The sequence below is a fragment of the Capricornis sumatraensis genome, chromosome 1 (genome assembly GCF_032405125.1).
Source record: "Capricornis sumatraensis isolate serow.1 chromosome 1, serow.2, whole genome shotgun sequence".
NCBI lineage: Eukaryota > Metazoa > Chordata > Mammalia > Artiodactyla > Bovidae > Capricornis > Capricornis sumatraensis.
The window spans coordinates 7,965,124-7,984,902 of NC_091069.1; the positions used below are offsets into that span (position 1 = coordinate 7,965,124).

General features: G+C 49.0%; 1 protein-coding gene and 1 non-coding gene across 2 annotated transcripts; both read right to left on the reverse strand.

Annotated features, from left to right (window-relative positions):
- Positions 1 to 362: 362 nt before the first annotated feature.
- TRNAG-CCC (transfer RNA glycine (anticodon CCC)) lies at positions 363 to 435 on the reverse strand. Its single transcript has one exon. It is a non-coding gene; the product is annotated as a tRNA-Gly (tRNA).
- Positions 436 to 8,902: 8,467 nt separating this feature from the next.
- COQ4 (coenzyme Q4) lies at positions 8,903 to 19,689 on the reverse strand. Its single transcript, XM_068980989.1, has 8 exons — positions 19,666 to 19,689; positions 19,339 to 19,547; positions 19,122 to 19,253; positions 16,684 to 16,780; positions 16,057 to 16,159; positions 10,609 to 10,738; positions 9,917 to 10,010; positions 8,903 to 9,371 (listed from the first exon to the last, which is right to left on the reverse strand). Exons 2-8 carry the CDS (start codon positions 19,406 to 19,408, stop codon positions 9,200 to 9,202), a joined length of 798 nt encoding a protein of 265 aa, XP_068837090.1. The 5' UTR covers positions 19,409 to 19,547; positions 19,666 to 19,689; the 3' UTR covers positions 8,903 to 9,199.
- Positions 19,690 to 19,779: the final 90 nt, after the last annotated feature.

Here is a 19,779-nt window from a genome sequence, read left to right on the forward strand (position 1 = left end):
AATTGTCGTGGGCTTTTCCCTTTCTTGTCTTTTAGCCATTGTCATTCTGGACTCCTTTCTCCTATTCTAACTACCTAACGCTGACATTCGGCAAACACTTAGAAGGCCTTGATGACATGACTGAAGACTAGTGGGATTGAACACCAGGCTATATGAGGAGAAGAGGGCCGCGTAGTAGGAAAAGTAACTGGAAAAACCCTGGTGTGCTAGGCTGAGGTGGTTATAGGACAGTGAAGAGCCACTGAAGGTTTTTATTCTTTTAATATTTATTTGTCTATTTAGGCTGTCCCAGGACTTAGTGGCAACACACAGGATCTTTAGTTGTGGCGTGCGATCACTTAGTTGCAGCATGTGGGATCTCATTCCCTGACTGGGGATCGAACCCAGGTCCCCTGCATTGGGAGCACAGAGTCTTAGCCAGTGGACCACCAGGGACGTTCTGGGGGGTTCTTAAGGGCAAGCTGGATGCTGTGGTTTGCAAGACCTGGTGAACTGAGGCTGATCTCACAGCAGGCTCCTTTTCACTGATGTGACCACCCCCCCATCTGCCCTGCGTTGGGCAACTAACATCAGCACTTAAATCTCCAGACTTAACAGAGATGGACATCAGAACTCACGTGAAGGAATTAAACCTCCCCTTGGGGCTGGAGTCCGAGGTCAGGAGCGGTGGCTGAGAGGAGCAACCCCAAGTCCAAGTAGCAGTGGCTGCAAGGGCGCAGGAGGGCCTAGAGGAGCTACTCCATGTTGAAGGTCAGGAGGGGTGCCGTGAGGAGATACCCCTCGTCCAAGGTAAGAGAAACCCAAGTAAGTTGCCAGAGGGCATCAGAGGGCAGACACACTGAAACCATACTCACAAGAAACTAGTCAATCTGATCACACGGACCATAGCCTTGTCTAACTCACTGAAACTACGCTATGCCGTGTGGGGCCACCCAAGACAGGCGGGTCATGGTGGAGAGGTCTGACAGAATGTGGTCCACTAGAGAAGGGAATGGCAAACCACTTCAGTATTCTTGCCTTGAGAACCCCATGACCCCAGGTTGATAGGTACCCAATATGCTACTGGAGATCAGTGGAGAAATAACTCCAGAAAGAAGGAAGGGATGGAGCCAAAGCAAAAACAATACCTAGCTGTGGATGTGACTGGTGACAGAAGCAAGGTCCAATGTTCTAAAGAGCAATATTGCATAGGAAACTGGAATGTTAGGTCCATGAATCAAGGCAAATTGGAAGTGGTCAAACAGGAGGTGACAAGAGTGAACATCGACATTCTAGGAATCAGCGAACTGAAATGGACAGGAATGGGTGAATTTAACTCAGATGGCCATTATATCTACTACTGCGGGCAGGAATCCCTTAGAAGAAATAGAGTAGCCATCATGGTCAACAAAAGAGTCCAAAATGCAGTACTTGGATGCAATCTCAAAAACGACAGCATGATCTCTGTTCGTTTCCAAGGCAAACCATCCAATATCACAGTAATCCAAGTCTATGCCCCAACCAGTAACGCTGAAGAAGCTGAAGTTGAACGGTTTTATGAAGACCTTCAAGACCTTTTAGAACTAACACCCAAAAAAGATGTCCTTTTCATTATAGGGGACTGGAATGCAAAAGTAGGAAGTCAAGAAACACCTGGAGTAACAGGCAAATTTGGCCTTGGAATGTGGAATGAAGTAGGGCAAAGACTAATAGAGTTTTGCCAAGATAACGCACTGGTCATAGCAAACACCCTCTTCCAACAACACAAGAGAAGACTCTACACATGGACATCACCAGATGGTCAACACCAAAATCAGATTGATTACATTCTTTGCAGCCAAAGATGGAGAAGCTCTATACAGTCAACAAAAACAAGACTGGGAGCTGATTGTGGCTCAGATTATAAACTATTTATTGCCAAATTCAGACTTAAATTGTAGAAAGTAGGGAAAACCACAAGACCATTCAGGTATGACCTAAATCAAATCCCTTATGATTATACAGTGGAAGTGAGAAATAGATTTAAGGGCCTAGATCTGATAGGTAGAGTGCCTGATGAACTATGGACAGAGGTTCGTGACACTGTACAGGAGACAAGGATCACGACCATCCCCATGGAAAAGAAATGCAAAAAAGCAAAATGGCTGTCTGGGGAGGCCTTACAAATAGCTGTGAAAAAAAGAGAAGTGAAAAGCAAAGGAGAAAAGGAAAGATATAAGCATCTGAATGCAGAGTTCCAAAGAATAGCAAGGAGATCAATGCAAAGAAATAGAGCAAAACAACAGAATGGGAAAGACTAGAGATCTCTTCAAGAAAATTAGAGATACCAAGGGAATATTTCATGCAAAGATGGCCTCGATAAAGGACAGAAATGGTATGGACCTAACAGAAGCAGAAGATATCAAGAAGAGGTGGCAAGAATACACAGAACTGTACAGAAAAGATCTTCATGATCAAGATAATCACAATGGTGTGATCACTCACCTAGAGCCAGACATCCTGGAATGTGAAGTCAAGTGGGCCTTAGAAAGCATCACTATGAACAAAGCTAGTGGAGGTGATGGAATTCCAGTTGAGCTATTTCAAATCCTAAAAGATGATGCTGTGAAAGTGCTGCACTCAATATGCCAACAAATATGGAAAACTCAACAGTGGCCACAGGACTGGAAAAGGTCAGTTTTCATTCAAATCCCAAAGAAAGGCAATGCAAAAGAATGCTCAAACTACTGCACAATTGCACTCATCTCATATGCTAGTAAGTAATGCTCAAAATTCTCCAAGCCAGGCTTCAGCAATATGTGAACCGTGAACTTCCAGATGTTCAAGCTGGTTTTAGAAAAGGCAGAGGAACCAGAGATCAAATTGCCAACATCCTCTGGTTCATCAAAAAAGCAAAAGAGTTCCAAAAAAAACCATCTATTTCTGCCTTATTGACTATGCCAAAGCCTTTGACTGTGTGGATCACAATAAACTGTGGAAAATTCTGAAAGAGATGAGAATACCAAACCACCTGACCTGCTTCTTGAGTAACCTATATGCAGGTCAGGAAGCAATGGTTAGAATTGGACATGGAACAACAGACTGGTTCTAAATAGAGAAAGGAGTATGTCAAGGCTGTATATTGTCACCCTGCTTATTTAACCTATATGCAGAGTACATGGAGAAGGCAATGGCACCCCACTCCAGTATTCTTGCCTGGAAAATCCCATGGATGGAGGAGCCTGGTAGGCTGCAGTCCATGGGGTCACTAGGAGTCAGACACGATTGAGCGACTTCACTTTCACTTTTCACTTTCTTGCACTGGAGAAGGAAATGGCAATCCACACCAGTGTTCTTACCTGGAGAATCCCAGGGACGGGGGAGCCTGGTAGGCTGCCGTCTCTGGGGTTGCACAGAGTCAGACACGACTGAGGCGACTTAGCAGCAGCAGCAGCAGCAGAGTACGTCATGAGAAATGCTGGGCTGGAAGAAACACAAGCTGGAATCAAGATTGCTGGGAGAAATATCAATAACCTCAGATATGCAGATGACACCACCCTTATGGCAGAAAGTGAAGAGGAACTAAAAAGCCTCTTGATGAAAGTGAAAGAGGAGAGTGAAAAAGTTGGCTTCAAGTTCAACATTCAGAAAACGAAGATCATGGCATCTGGTCCCATCACTTCATGGGAAATAGATGGGGAAACAGTGGAAACAGTGGCTGACTTTATTTTTCTGGGCTCCAAAATCACTGCAGATGGTGATTGCAGCCATGAAATTAAAAGACGCTTACTCCTTGGAAGGAAGGTTATGACCAACCTAGAGACCATATTAAAAAGCAGAGACATTACTTTGCCAACAAAAGTCCGTCTAGTCAAGGCTATGGTTTTTCCAGTGGTCATGTGTGGATGTGAGAGTTGGACTGTGAAAAAAGCTGAGCGCCGAAGAATTGATGCTTTTGAACTGTGGTGTTGGAGAAGACTCTTGAGAGTCCCTTGGACTGCAAGGAGATCCAACCAGTCCATTCTAAGGGAGATCAGTCCTGGCTGTTCATTGGAAGGACTGATGCTAAAGCTGAAACTCCAGTACTTTGGCCACCTCATGCGAAGAGTTGACTCATTTGAAAAGACTCTGATGCTGGGAGGGATTGGGGGCAGGAGGAGAAGGGGACGACAGGATGAGATGGCTGGATGGCATCACTGACTCAAAGGACATGAGTTTGAGTGAACTCTGGGAGTTGGTGATGGACAGGGAGGCCTGGCATGCTGCGATTCATGGCATCACAAAAAGTTGGACAGGACTGAGCGACTGAAGTGAACTGAACAGAACTGGGGGCTGGAGTGGTTTGGCCTCTGCACAGCAGAGGTGCTTACTCCATAGATGTTCAGCTGTATTTGGTATTAGGACCTCGGAGCTGTGTTAAGTCCTCCTACTCGGAGTGTGTGCAAAATACCTGTGGCTGGACTTTGGACACAGTGACTTCAGAGGAGGCCTCGAAGGGCTTTCATGGAAAATAACAGCTTCCACATGTTAAATTCTTACTCTGTGCTAAAGCATTACATTTGCACAATGGTTCTATTGTGGGATAGGTCTGTATTCTCCCCATTTTACATATGAGAAAAACAGAGGCCCAAAGGGTGATGTGATTTCTACAAGGGTACAGGGCCGGTTGGTGCCAGGGCCAGATCTGTCTTAAGAGCCTGTGCCCCCCAAACACAGATGGAGGGAAAGGGAGCTTCCCCTTGGCTATTGGGAGAGGACGCAGGGCCTGCGCATCCCAGGGCAGGTTCCATCACACCCCAGCCATGTGACCCTAATGCTCAGTCACATGTAGCTCTGTAGCCTGCCAGGCTCCTATGTCCATGGGATTTTTCCAGGCAAGAATAGTGGAGTAGGTTGCCGTTTCTTCCTCCAGATCTTCCCAACGCAGGGAGCAAACTCGGGTTTCTTAAGTCTCTTGCATTGGCAAGTGGATTCTTTACCACTGAGCCACCTAGGAAGCTTCAAATTTGAGTAAAACATATACGTCTGCTTCATTTACTATGTAAAAAGCCTTTGACTGTGTGGATCACAGCAAATTGTGGAAAATTCTTAAAGAGATGAGAATACCAGACTACCTTACATGTCTCTTGATAAACCTGTATTCTGGTCAAGAGGCAACAGTTAGAACCTTACATGGAACAACAGACTGGTTCAAAATTGGGAAAGGAGTACAAGGCTGTATATTGTCCTCCTGTTTATTTAACTTATATGCAGAGTACATCATTCAAAATGCCAGGCTGGATGAATCACAAGCTGGAATCAAGAATGCCAGGAAAAATATAAACAACCTCAAATATGCAGATAACACCATCCTTACAGCAGAAAGAGAAGAGGAACTAAAGAGTCTCTTGATGAAGGTGAAAGGGGTGAGTGAAAAACCTGGCTCAAAACTCAACAACACTTTGCCAACAGAAGTCCTTATAGTCAAAACTATGGTTTTGCCGGTAGTCATGTATGGATGTGAGAGTTGGACCATAAAGAAGGCTGAGCACCAAAGAGCAGATGCTTTTGAATTATGGTGCTGGCAAAGACTGTTGAGAGTCCCTTGGACAGCAAGGAGATCAAACCAGTCAATCCTAAGGGAAATCAACCCTGAATACTCATTGGAAGGACTGGTGCTAAAGCTGAAGCTCCAGTACTTAGGCCGCCTGATACAAAGAGCTGACTCATTAGAAAAAGACCCTGATGCTGGGAAAGACTAATGGCAAAAGGAGAAGGGGGGAGCGGAGGATGAAATGGTTAGATAGCATCACTGACTCAACAGACATGAATTTGAGCAAACTCTGGGAGACAGTGAAGGACAGGGAAGCCTGGCGTGCTGCAGTCCATGGAGTCCCAAAGTGTTGGACACAACTTAGCGACTGAACAAGAGGTAAAACCCCATTGGCAAGTTATATCATTTCAAAAGCTTTACACACTCAAAATTTTGATACTGCCAAACTGCTGCTCAAAAAGATAACACTGATTATACTTCTAAGAAGTTTCCATTATTTTACATTATAGGCAACTGAGAACATTTTTCACATTGGTTACTAATAAAAACATACAAATAAACCTCACCAGAAAACCCTCAAAGCTCTCAGAAAAATAAAACACTCATCATCATGGAAAGTCTGTTGTGTGTGACCTTAGGGTACTCCCCAGACCTGAGACCCTCACTGCAAAATGCGGTTGTCGTGGGGACTGAATGAGGGCAGGGTGCTCAGCACCATTACTTTAACCACGAAGCAGCCAGGCCCAACTGCCAGCCAGGCAGTGGTTCCCAACAGTGAAGAGAAAGGTCACTGCCCTCTGGGAGCACCCAGCTCTAACAAACGAGGTCATCCCAGGGTGTGGTGAGCACCATAAAGAAAATCCTTGATGAGAGGGCATGAGGGCCAAGAGACAGCTTCAGACAGGGTGGTCTGGGAAGCCCCCTTGGAGGTGACGTTTGAGTACAGGTGTGAATGACAAGGAGCTGACCACGTTATGACCTAGGACACGGTGTCCGCAAAGGTAGGAAGAAAACCACCGTGGTTTATTCAGACGAAGGAAGGAAGATTCTGGGCCTCCAGGGCTGCGGTAAGAGCTCAGTAAGTTGTAGCTGTTGCCACTGTCATTTTTTCCCGCCATGAGCTGGAGACCAGGCCCCCTCGCCAGCTCACCCTGGTGCCTGGGGGCCCATCTCTTGAAGGTCACCAGGCACTGAGTGGCCAGAGCAGGTGAGCTCACTGGCTGGGCAGAGACCATCTGAGGGTCTGCCCTTCCCCCACAGTTCAGTTCAGTTCAGTTGCTCAGTTGTGTCCGACTCTTTGCGACCCCATGAATCGCAGCACGCCAGGCCTCCCTGTCTATCACCATCTCCCGGAGTTCACTCAGACTGATGTCCATCGAGTCTGTGATGCCATCCAGCCATCTCATCCTGTCGTCCCCTTCTCCTCCTGCCCCCAATCCCTCCCAACATCAGAGTCTTTTCCAATGAGTCAACTCTTCGCATGAGGTGGCCAAAGTACTGGAGTTTCAGCTTTAGCATCATTCCTCCCAAAGAAATTCCAGGGTTGATCTTCAGAATGGACTGGTTGGATCTCTGCAGTCCAAGGGACTCTCAAGAGTCTTCTCCAACACCACACTTCAAAAGCATCAATTCTTCGGCGCTCAGCTTTTTTCACAGTCCAACTCTCATATCCATACATGACCATAGCCTTGGAAAAACCATAGGCTTGACTAGACGGACCTTAGTCGGCAAAGTAATGTCTCTGCTTTTGAATATACTATCTAGGTTGGTCATAACTTTTCTTCCAAGGAGTAAGCGTCTTTTAATTTCATGGCTGCAATCACCATCTGCAGAAAAATGAAGTCTGACACTGTTTCCACTGTTTCCCCATCTATTTCCCATGAAGTGATGGGACCAGATGCCATGATCTTCGTTTTCTGAATGTTGAGCTTAAAGCCAACTTTTTCACTCTCCTCTTTCACTTTCATCAAGAGGCTTTTTAGTTCCTCTTCACTTTCTGCCATAAGGGTGGTATCATCTGCATATCTGAGGTTAGTGATATTTCTTCTGGCAATCCTGATTCCAGGTTGTGTTTCTTCCAGTCCAGTGTTTCTCATGATGTACTCTGCATATAAGTTAAATAAGCAGGGTGACAATATACAGCCTTGACATACTCCTTTTCCTATCTGGAACCAGTCTGTTGTCATGTCCAGTTCTAACTGTTGCTTCCTGACCTGCATACAGATTTCTCAAGAGGCAGGTTAGGTGGTGTGGTATCCCCATCTCTTTCAGAATTTTCCAGTTTATTCCCCCACGACCGTCAACTTTTCCAGACCTCAGGGTGGAGGCGCTCGGGGCCTGGGGAAGCAGCTGGTGGTTCTGGAAAGGCGGCCTGTACTGTGAAGACGGATGAGATACAGGGAGCTTGCCCTGACCTGCTCCTCTTTCTGTGGAAATTCAAAGCGCTTAGGACAAGGCTTCCCTCTTGAAAAGGCCATGGTTTCAGCATAGGCCTCCAGCCTCCCACACCCTCCCTCCGCCTCTGGGAGCGCTGGACTGGGTACATGGTGGGTATGAGGAAGGCTGAGGCACTGGGATGGCCGTGCCAACCAGGTCTTCGGACAGTCCCTGACTCCAGCCCTATCTCCGCTCCTACTGCCTCAATGAAATACTGGTGATGGTACCACCTCTGTCCTTGCGTGGTTGGAAGTGTCGATGTAGTAATGCACCTGAGGTATGGCTGGAAACCACAGCCCTTATTATCCACAGGGAGGCTGCGGCACGGAACCAGCCAGGCTGTGTGGCCTGTGTTCTGCTCTCTCCGGACACCTCCTTACTTACGTCTGGGCCTTCCACCGCTCTACCCACACAACGAGGAGCTGGCCTCCAAAACTTCTAAAGGCTGGGAGTCCTTCTGGCTATAAGTCCCAAGACAGGGCTGCCTACCCTTCTGACAACGCTCTTCACCCTGCCTGTCCACACTTCCTGGCTCTGACTCGAGGAAAATGCCTGGCTGCTACTCCAAAGGGAGCCTGCAGTCTCACAGCTGTCTCCTCCCACTGCGAACACAGCAAGAATACAACAGCTCCTGCTTGGGCCCCTTCTCTGGGCATCACTTCATGAACCCCCAGAGCAACCCTGGGAGGTAGGGGCCACTTCAATCCCTTCTACTGATGATGCAACAGGTCCACAGAGTGGAAGGGATTGGCCCTAAGTCCCTCTGCTAGAAGGCGGAGGAGTGGGGAATTCGAATCCCAGAGGAGTAGAGAAAAGCAGAAGCTCTGGCTGGAGGCGTGTCTGCCCTCAGCGCTTGAAGGTCCAAGCCTGCCAGGGTCATGGGCAGCACTGGGCAGAGACGGGAGAAGCAGACTTGGGACCTGATGGGAACCTTTATTCAGACAGCAGAGACCCGCCTCCCTCTTGCTCAGGCCTTGGGAATCAAGGGCAGCCATTCCCCCTGTGAAGACTCCCCCAGGCTGGCACCCAGAGAACGCTGGCAGACAGGGAGGGGTCGGGCACATGGGTTGTGGACCTGAGCAATCCCTGAGCACTCGGGGTTCACTTCTGGCTCCCCCAGGAGCTCCACTGGCTGCTCCCTCTGATAAATCATGATGAGCGACGTCCAAGGGTCAGAGTTCACAGACGAGGAACCTGGGTGCTGGCACAGACGTGCTCCACCCCTGGGGGAAGTGGGGGGTGGGGTGGGGTGGGGCCTCAGGCGCTCTGGCTCTACACCAGGCCCTCCACACGCAGGGGCGGCTCCGTGATGCCCAGCTCCTGCCGCAGAGCCTGCAGGGGCTGTTCCCAGCGCCGCTCGTAGTACACGTTGAGGACACACGGGGCTCTGCGGCCATTCTCAACTGCCCATGGGATCAGCTCTGAGATCAGCAATTGCAGGCTCCTATGGGGCCGCAGAGGAGAGAGAAGACAGAGGACCCGGGGTCCTGAGTGCCAGGCACACCACCTGCCCTGAGCCGACGCGCGTGTCCTTAGTTAATCCATGCAGACAAGAGCAGGCAGTTCCCAGCCCCACTTTTCAGATGAGGAAGCAGAAGCTCAGTGAGGTAAAAGCCCTGTGCTCAAAGCCACACATTTTGAACACGCCAAAGCCCAGCTTTAAGTCGAGGGCTCCCCCACCTCCAGAAACTAATGCCAGACTGCATCCCCAGGAACCTGCACCGCCCACCCACGGCCCCAGGTTTCCTGACCCAGCTATTCTCACTCGATACAGGGGCCTGGCCCGAGAAACCCTCAAGTTCTATGAAGCGTCCAAGCTTCACGAAGCCTCATCCTGGAGCCCCTGCGCCGGGCCAGGTTCACGCTCTGCCCTAGCCTTCCCATCCTGGCTTCCTGAGATCCACTGGGGCTGCTCAGAAAGGCTGTGGGCTCTTCCTATTTCCTGGAGCCCTGCACTTTCCCCCAACCCCTCAGCCCTTGAGAACTTACTGGGCGCTGAGTTGGATCGGTCCGAAGAGTGCACTCAGGACGCACATGGGCAGGCCGGTCTGGACAGCCTCAAACCATTTCACCACGATCTCCCCTGGCAGGCAGGGTGGGGAAGTGAGTGAGAAGTGAGGACGGGCCGGGCGAGGAGAGGCCAGTGATGCTCAGGATAGGGTGAGGCATCTGCTCCACTCCGATCTCTACCAGGGGTCAGCAGTGCCCAGTCCCGGCTTGTGCTGGGCCTTGGGGCACTTGGCTTGGGGTGGGGGGAGGAGGGTCCAAGAAAGAGCAGGAGGAGGTAAGGGCTGGAAAGGAAGCTTGGGGTCAGGGTACGGGACTCCAAAAGCCAGGCTGAGGAGTCCAGGCCTCCGGGAACCACTGAGGGTTTCAGAGTGTGGGGAGCCCAGGTGTCTGGACGCTGCCACATCAGTGTAGGAGCTGTCAGAGGCACTGGGGGTGGAGGATGGGGATGTGTGGCCCAGATACACCACGATGTTCGGGTAAAGTGAAAAATGAGGCACTGGGTCAGCTAACTGGTGAGCGGCTGAAACAGGTGTGCCCTGACCTGGCCCTGCAGATAGACCAGGAGACAGGCTGAATGGAGGGCCCGGCACCACCCAGGCCCCTCACTGGGTACGCTCTGCCCCACGCCCACTCTGGAAGCATCCAGGGGCTGCCTGCTGGCCAGCACTCACCCAGGATGTTGGTGGGCATGCCCAGCAGGGTGTGGAGCATGTCATGGATCTCCCGATACCGCTGGATCACGTATGCTAGCTCCTCGTCGTCCACGAAGCGGGTGGGTGCGCGGGTGTCTGGGGAGACCTTCTGATGATCATGAGAGTGAAATCGCTCAGTTGTGTCCGACTCTCTGCGACCCCATGGCCTGTAGCCTGCAAGGCTTCTCCATCCATCGGATTTTCCAGGCCAAGAATACTGGAGTGGGTTGCCATTTCCTTCTCCAGGGGAATCTTTCAGATCTAGGGATCGAACCCGGGTCTCCTGCATTGCAGGCAGATTCTTTACTGTCTGAGCCGCTGGGGAAGCCCCCTGACAACCATGAGCCCTCCCTAGACCCCTTCTTGGTTCCCAGGGTCCAATTTCCCAGCCTCCCCTCGACTCTCAACCATGCCACCAAATTCACACCCCACCAGAACTATCTCAGGACTTTAGGTCTGTCTGCAGCTGCTGCCAGGGGAGTCTGCAGGCAGGGAATATAGGGGGCGCCCCCTTGGCCTACCCCAACTCCCACAGGATGTACAGCCCCTGCTAGAATCTCAGAAACCCCTGGTGGGGAGAGAAGCAGGAGGTGTTTTCTGATACAGAGTTTCAGTTTTTACAAGATGAAAAAGCTCCCGTGATTGGTTTCACAACAATGTGACTATATTTAACACACTACTGAACTGCCCATTTAGAGAGGACTAAGACAGTAAATCTTAAGGTGTGTTTTTTATTTGGAACCACAACTGAAAATAAAATGAGGGGGGAGGAGAAAAGAAGCATCCAAGGCCCCCACTTCTTCAGATGAGCTGCTCCCAGCCTAGGGTGCTCTTTCACCTTGACAATTCCTACCTGTCCTTCACAACCTGGCTTAAGTGTCCCTTCTGCAGGAGGCTGCCCCTGACCTTCAGACAGATCAGGTCCACGTTATGGTTTCTTGTAGCATCCGGTACTTTTTTGTGGCATCTGACACGACTGTGCCATGATGTTTGGTGCCCATGATTGTTAATGTCACTCGTTCACACCAGCACTGTCGGGTACAGCAGCCAATCATGGCAGCCACCAAGGCTTGAATGTGACAAGTGCCAACTGAGATGTGCTGCATGTGTGAAATACACACTGGAGCTCCAAGACTCGGCATGACAAGAATAATGTGAAATCTCAATAATTTTATACTATCGATTACATACAGAAAGGGTATTTTAGCACACGAAAACAAGATATGTTATTAAAAGTAATTCTATCTGTTTCTATTTTATCTGATGGCAGCAGATTCTAAATTCCCTTCATGGTGTGCATGCTATCGCGGTAAACAGTGTTGCAGCAGCCGGTCATCAGCCCAGGACCGGGCTCTCTTGTTCTGTCTCCAAGGCCTGGGAATCAATTTACATCATCCTGTAAATGCAGGAGTAAAAGGCCAGCCCCAGGCACTTTCTGACCCCAGGCAGGGATGGCAACTGTCCTGTTTCCGCCCACTGCCCCTCAGTGCACCATGCAGAATAGGTCTTCCTAGTTTCAGAGCATGAGCTCAGCCTGTCCAGAGGTCAAGGGATTTGGTGCCTTTATTTTGGGGGCTGCTAGCCCAGTGCCACGTCTGTGTTTGTGACTTCATTGGGTCCCTGGTTCTAATTTCTTCTATAGAGTTCTATCTGCTATGTGAAGCTGAAGGTGGTCAGTGATGGCTGACACCTACTATGTGCCAGCACTGTATGAAGTCCTCCATACATATTGTCATGCCACGTCCTGAGGCCACCTGGGGGTGGATATTGCTATCAGCCTCAGATTCAGATAAGAAAAAAGGGAGAGATAAAGTAACTTTGTCAGAGATCACACAGCTAATCAAGTGGCTGAGTCAGGATTCCGGACACAGCCTGCTGGATTCCAAAGCCTTAACATCCATTATTAATCAGCCATATAAGTGCCTTGGAAGAGAAACATGAGGTTTCCTTACCTCAGATAAAGAGTCTGAGGCTCAGAGGTCAAGTGATTTACCCAGAGCTTTAAAGACGGGAAGAAAGGCGAGCAGTCAGTGTCAGGGAAGGTGGCCTCACCTTGACCTTTGATCTAAACCTCCACTGGGACAAAGGTGTTCCCTTACACTTTGTGGGCTGCCAGGTGTCTATACTCTACAAGTGTTACAATCTCCAGGGCTGTTACTTAAGGCTGTGGCTGAGCGAGGTGCCCGGGGAGGCCTTGGCAGTCCCATCCCCTCCACAACAGGACAGAAGGCTCTGGGGGACTTCAGAAGAATAGCCTTTTCTGGTGGTACCTGGAGCAGGTCACCCTGGTGGATTTCCCATTGATGAAATAAACTTGCATCTTGGTGAAATTTCTGGGTGATGGTATAAAATGGGGCGTGGGCAATAGGGAAAGGATAGAAGATGATTATTTTCTCAGGCACAATAATCTAAAGCAGATGTTCTCAACCATCTACCCGGGGATAGCTGCAGTGTCTGGAGACATTTAAGGTCGTCACAACTTAGTGGGGCAAGTGCTACTGGAATCCAGTATGTAGAAGCCAGGATGTTTCCTACAATGCACAGTGCTGCCCTACAACAAACAATTCTCCAGCCCCAAAAGTCAACAGTGGCAAGGTTGAGAAACCTAGCTCGAGAGCAATCTTCACTCACTCTTTCACCTCCTCCAGCCTGGTTGGCTCCTGCAGCTGAGCTGGATGGCGACTTGACAGAGGTGCTCTGATGGGAAGTGTATGTGCTGGGGGGCAGGGAAGGGTAGGAGCAGGGACTCTGCCCTGCGATATCCTAAGGTCCTTTTATAACGCAGATCATGTTACTATCTGGCTCGAAACCTCAATGGCTTCCTATTGCTTCTATTACAAAATACAGACTTTGTCTGTAAGCAGATAGGGTAGGGGGCCCATGGAGAAAGAGAACCAGGCATGACATTCTTGACATTAGAGAAGCCACTTTGGCCTAAGTCAACTTGGGATCTAAGCCTGGACACAATGCTTGCCCTTCAACATGTTTCAGTAATTAATGATCTTAAAGGAATAAAGGAATGCAGGAATAGAGGAAAAGCAGTCAAACAACGAAAGAGAAGTGAAAGTGTTAGTTGCTCAGTCATGTCTGATTCTTTGTGACCCCATGGACTGTAACTCCCTAAGCTCCTCTGTCCCTGGGATTCTCCAGGCAAGAATACTGGAATGGGTTGCCATTTCCTTCTCCAGGGGATCTTCCCAACTCAGGGATTGAATCTGGGTCTCCTGCACTGTTGGCAGACTCCTTACTCTCTGAGCCGTCAAGAAATAATAGTTCAATGATAAAAGAGTCCCAGTTCCTCCTCAAAGAATATACATTAACAATGTGATATGTATCTTTACACTTTTCTATAGGAACTAAGGCCCTACCCAGGTGTAGGGTGGTATCTACATGCTAAGATCCCAGATTAGTTAAAACCTAAGGAATGATGATGTTGACCTTCTTTGACTCTCCTGATATCAATCAACTAAGACTTGGACCCTGTTGACCTTTGCCCCAATTCTATGCTGAATTCTCTGCTCAAGATCTGATAGAGTGCCTGAAGAACTATGGACACAGGTCCGTGACACTGTACAGGGGGCACTGACCAAAACAATCCCCAAGAAAAAGAAATGCAAAAAGGCAAAATGGTTGTCTGAGGAGGCCTTACAAATAGCTGAGAAAAGAAGAGAAGTGAAAGGCAAAGGGGAAAAGGAGAGGTATACCCACTTGAATACAGAGTTCCAAAGAATAACAAGGAGAGAGAATCACTTCCTCAGTGATCAATGCAAAGAAATAGAGGAAACAATAGAATGGGAAAGACTAGAGAGATCTTTTCAAGAAAATTAGAGATACCAAGGGAACATTTCATGCAAAGATGGGCTCGATAAAGGACAGAAATGGTATGGACCTAACAGAAGCAGAAGATATCAAGAAGAGGTGGCAAAAATACACAGAAGAACTGTACAAAAAAATCTTAATGACCCAGATTAACTACCATGGTGTGACCACTCACCTAGAGCCAGACATCCTAGAATGCGAAGTCAAGTGGGCCTTAGGAAGCATCACTATGAACAAAGATAGTGGAGGTGATGGAGTTCCAGTTGAGCTATTTCAAATCCTGAAAGATGATGCTGTGGAAGTGCTGCACTCACTATGCCAGCAAATTTGGAAAACTCAGCAGTGGCCACAGGACTAGAAAAGGTCAGTTTTCATTCCAATCCCAAAGAAAAGCAATGCCAAAGGATGTTCAAACTATCGCACAATTGCGCACTCATTTCACACGCTAGCAAAGTAATGCTCAAAATTCTCCAAGCTAGGCTTCAACAGTATGTGAACCGAGAACTTCCAGATGTTCAAGCTGGATTTAGAAAAGGCAGAGGAACCAGAGATCAAATTGCCAACATTGGCTGGATCATAGAAAAAGCAAGAGTGTTCCAGAAAAATATCTACTTCTGCTTCATTGACTATGCTAAAGCCTTTGACTGTGTAGATCACAACAAACGAAAATTCTTCAAGAGATGGGAATACCAGACCAGCTTACCTGCCTCTTGAGAAATCTGTATGCAGGTCAAGAAACAACAGTTAGAACTCGACATGGAACAACAAAATTGAGAAAGGAGTATATCAAGGCTGTATATTGTCACCCTGCTTATTTAACTGATATGCAGAGTTCAGTTCAGTTGCTCATTCATGTTCGACTCTGCAACCCCACGGACTGCAGCACTCCAGGCTTCCCTGTCCATCACCAACTTCCAGAGTTTCCAAGAGTATATGCAGAGTACATCATGCGAAATGCCAGGCTGGATGAAGAAGTTGGAATCAAGATTGCCAGGAGAAATATCAATAACCTCAGATATGCAGATGACATCACCCTTATGGCAGAAAGCAAGAGGAACTAGAGTCTCTTGATGAAGGTGAAAGAGGTGAGTGAAAAAGCTGGCTTAAAATTCAACATTCAGAAAAGTAAGATCATGGCATCTGGTCCCTTCACCTCCAGGCAAATAGATGGGGAAACAATTGTCACACCCAAGGGGCACACTGTCTCTACAACAGGGGACACAATGTAATAATTAACAGCATGATTCTGATTTGAATATTGCCTCCATTAATACTGGCCTGTGAAATCAGCAAGTTGCTTAACCTCTCTGAGCCTTAGTTTCCTCATCTTGGCACAGTTGTTGGGGGGGAATTCAGTGAGATCACGTGTGAACCTGCCATGTGGCACGCAATAGAGGTTAGTAAGTGCAGAGCAGTGTAATTGCTTGGAGTGATGCTCCTGGCCCACGTGCCTGTATCACAGAAAATGACAATGCCTTGACACGCGAGACTGCAAGGCAGTGCTGCCCATGGTGGAGGCACAGGCCCCTCCTTCCTCAGGACATTACTCATGTGCCATTCATCTGCCCTCCCTGGTGACTGCCAAACGCACAGAAGCTGGAGACTCACATTCTCATCCAGAAAATGGAGATACGCGCAGCCAAAGGAGCCCTCGGGCAGACTGCGGAGCTTGCCCATGTCGAGGGTGGACAGTGAGATCCGGGGACGCTCCCTGTGAAGCAGGAGGCAGGACTCAGATACTGGGAAGGCACCAGCAAAGGCAGGTTAAAGGTCCAGGTAGAGTAAGGGTTTGAGAGGCGAAGGGGCAGAGGGCAGCAACGGGGTCAAGTCCTAATGGAGCCTCTACTACCGGCAAGGCCAGTGGCAGGGACTGAAGAGACTGCCACAAGCTAAGGCTATGGTTCCTGCCTTAGGTAAACAGGCCTCAGATTGATCTGGGTATTCACACAGGGCACTGCAGGGGTGGGGGTTACAGGCAGCATATGTTATGGGACGTTAGTGAAGGCACAAGAGCCCTGTTGTTGGAACTGGGCTGAGGCCACCATACTGCACTGTCCAGAGGTCATCAGAGTTGTCTATGTGAATGACATCCATGGAGCTGGAGAGTGCCCAGCCTGTGCAGCCATCCATGGTCATGGTATAAAGAAGAGTTCCCTAGAGGAACACCATGTGATTCCAGAGAAATCAGAATCCCCAAAGAATGCCCTCAATCCCCCAGGCAGAGCTGGGACCTACTGCAGGATCTGGGCGCCCTCTGGATCCCTCTTCATCTGGTCCCTGAGGACCTTCAGGGCACGGTGTCCTGTGGTCTCTCCCAGAACTGCAACCATGTCTGAAAGGAAAAAAAATGGGGACAAATGGAGGCTATGATCTTAAGTAAATTATCTGACCTGGTCTAAACCTTAATTTCATACATGATAAAACAAGAGTATCCAGCTCTTAGTTACGAAGATTCAAGTTAAACACACAGTAAAGCTCAATACGGCTACAGTTATTACTGTTATCAGTCTAATGGGGCGAGGCAGCTCCGGCTAGCACAATGTTCCAAAGAGTTAGTAAATCACTTTCACATGCATCATCAGGACAGAATGTCACGTCTCTGTGGATGGGTAGACTCTGGTATCAGACAGTGCTGGGTTCAAGCCCCATTTTGATCACTATGTAGGTGACTGTGTGCAAACTGCTTCACATTTCCCATCTTCAGTGTCCTTATATGTGAAGTGCAGGTAATACCTTTCTTTTAGGGTTAATGTTAAGTCAAGGTTACGCATATAAAACATTTAACACAGTGAGCAAGTAAAATAAGGGCTCAGTGAGCAGCATTATTAAATGATAACAGCATTATCATTTTTACTGGAAAGAATAACAGTGCTTTCAGATCTAAGAATCCTAGAGGGGATGAGAAAAACACTGTAGGATCCCAAAGCATCCTATTAAAACATCCAGCAAACATTTATTGAGCATTTATTATGTGCCATGCACGATCCCAAATGCTAACAGGATGTTATCATTTGATGGGTGCTCATAAATTATCTAGTCCAGAGGTTCTCAATGTGTCTGGGTAACAGAATCTCCCAGGAAGCAGTTTAAAAAGGCTGAAGCTCAGATCCCACTTCCCTTCCATCCTCTCCTACCCACTCCTAGCAGATTCCAATTGTGAGAATTTAGGGTGGGACCCTGGCATCTACATTTTTATGAATGTTTCGGATGATTATGACTTGCAGCCAGGTTTGGGTACCCTGGCCTAGTCTAATCTACAGTTAACCAAGCAAACAGGGAGGCTTTGACAATGGCCGGGACCTGCGGGGCTTTCAAGGCAAGGGCACACCGGGCCCCGGACCCCCGTTGTTGTTCAGTCACTCAGTCCTGTCCGACTCTTTGCGACCTCGTGGCCTGCAGCAGGCGAGGCTTCCCTGTCCTTCACTGTCTCCTGCAGTTTGCTCAAACTCATGTCCATTGAGTCAGTGATGCCATCCAACCATCTCATCCTCTGTGCCCCGCTTCTCCTCCTGCCTTCAATCTTTCCCAGCATTGGGGTCTTTTCCAATGAGTTGGCTCTTCACATCAGGTGGCCAAAGCAATGGAGCTTCAGCATCACTCCAGATCCCTCAGTTCAGTTCAGTTCAGTTCAGTCGCTCAGTCGTGTCTGACTCCTTGCGACCCCATGAATCGCAGCATGCCAGGCCTCCCTGTCCATCACCAACTCCCGGAGTTCACTCAAACTCATGTCCATTGAGTCGGTGACGCCATCCAGACATCTCATCCTCTGTCGTCCCCTTCTCCTCCTGCCCCCAATCCCTCCCAGCATCAGAGTCTTTTCCAATGAGTCAACTCTTCGCATGAGGTGGCCAAAGTACTGGAGTTTCAGCTTTAGCATCATTCCTTCCAAAGAAATCCCAGGGCTGATCTCCTTCAGAAAGGACTAGTTGGACCTCCTTGCAGTCCAAGGGACTCTCAAGAGTCTTCTCCAACACCACAGTTCAAAAGCATCAATTTTTCACCGCTCAGCTTTCTTCACAGTCCAACTCTCACATCCATACATGACCACTGGAAAAACCATAGCCTTGACTAGACGGACCTTAGTCGGCAAAGTAACGTCTCTGCTTTTGAATATGCTATCTAGGTTGGTCATAACTTTTCTTCCAAGGAGTAAGCGTCTTTTAATTTCATGGCTGCAGTCACCATCTGCAGTGATTTTGGAGCCCAAAAAAATAAAGTCTGACACTGTTTCCACTGTTTCCCCATCTATTTCCCATGAAGTGATGGGACTGGATGCCATCTTTGTTTTCTGAATGTTGAGCTTTAAGCCAACTTTTTCGCTCTCCTCTTTCACTTTCATCAAGAGGCTTTTTAGTTCCTCTTCACTTTCTGCCATAAGGGTGGTGTCATCTGCATATCTGAGGTTAGTGATATTTCTTCTGGCAATCTTGATTCCAGCTTGTGTTTCTTCCAGTCCAGCGTTTCTCATGATGTACTCTGCACAGAAGTTAAATAAGCAGGGTGACAATATACAGCCCTGACGTACTCATTTTCCTATTTGGAACCAGTCTGTTGTTCCATGTCCAGTTCTAACTGTTGCTTCCTCACCTGCATACAGATTTCTCAAGAGGCAGGTAAGGTGGTCCGGATCCCTAGTTGCCCCAATAAAGCGCCGGCGGCGCTGGCTGCCTTACCGTGGCGATAGGGATCATAGAGTGCCATCCCGGCAGAGCCGGCGGCCAGCAGCACCTTCTGCAGCAGGGAGGTGGGGATGTGTTCGGGGTAGAGCAGGCCAGCGCCATGGCTCACGGCTCTGAGGGGAACACCTGCGGGGCAAGAAAACAGACGGGAGGTCAAAAGAGCCGAGCGGGGCACGTCCCCGGCCCTCCTTCCCGGGCCCCGGCCGCTTGCCTGCAGGAGGGACTGGGCTGCCGCGGAGGGCGCAGAGCGGGCGCACGACCCAGCGCAGCAGCGTCGCCATGGCAGCGGGCACCGTCAGACGTCCTGGGGGGGATGAGCGGGGCAAGGCCGACTCCACCCCCCGCCCCCAACTTCTCTGGCGACGGCGCGCTGGAGAAGTCAAAAGGACTCGAGCCTTACTGCGCTGAGTGGGGCAGGGCCTTTTGGGCGGGAAAAATAGCACGGACAGGAAAAGCCTCTCGCTAAGCATGAAAAAACCTAGGCAACCCCTTTGTCACCTACACCCACGGATATAAAATCCTTCTCATTTAACCTCACCTCCAAGAGAGGTCTCCAAGTAAGCCTCGCCAGGTTTGGGGTTCAGCACCGGACCCTACGTCGTTCTCCGTAGCACGTTTTCCCCCCGAGGACAATAAGAAGAGAACCTCTTCC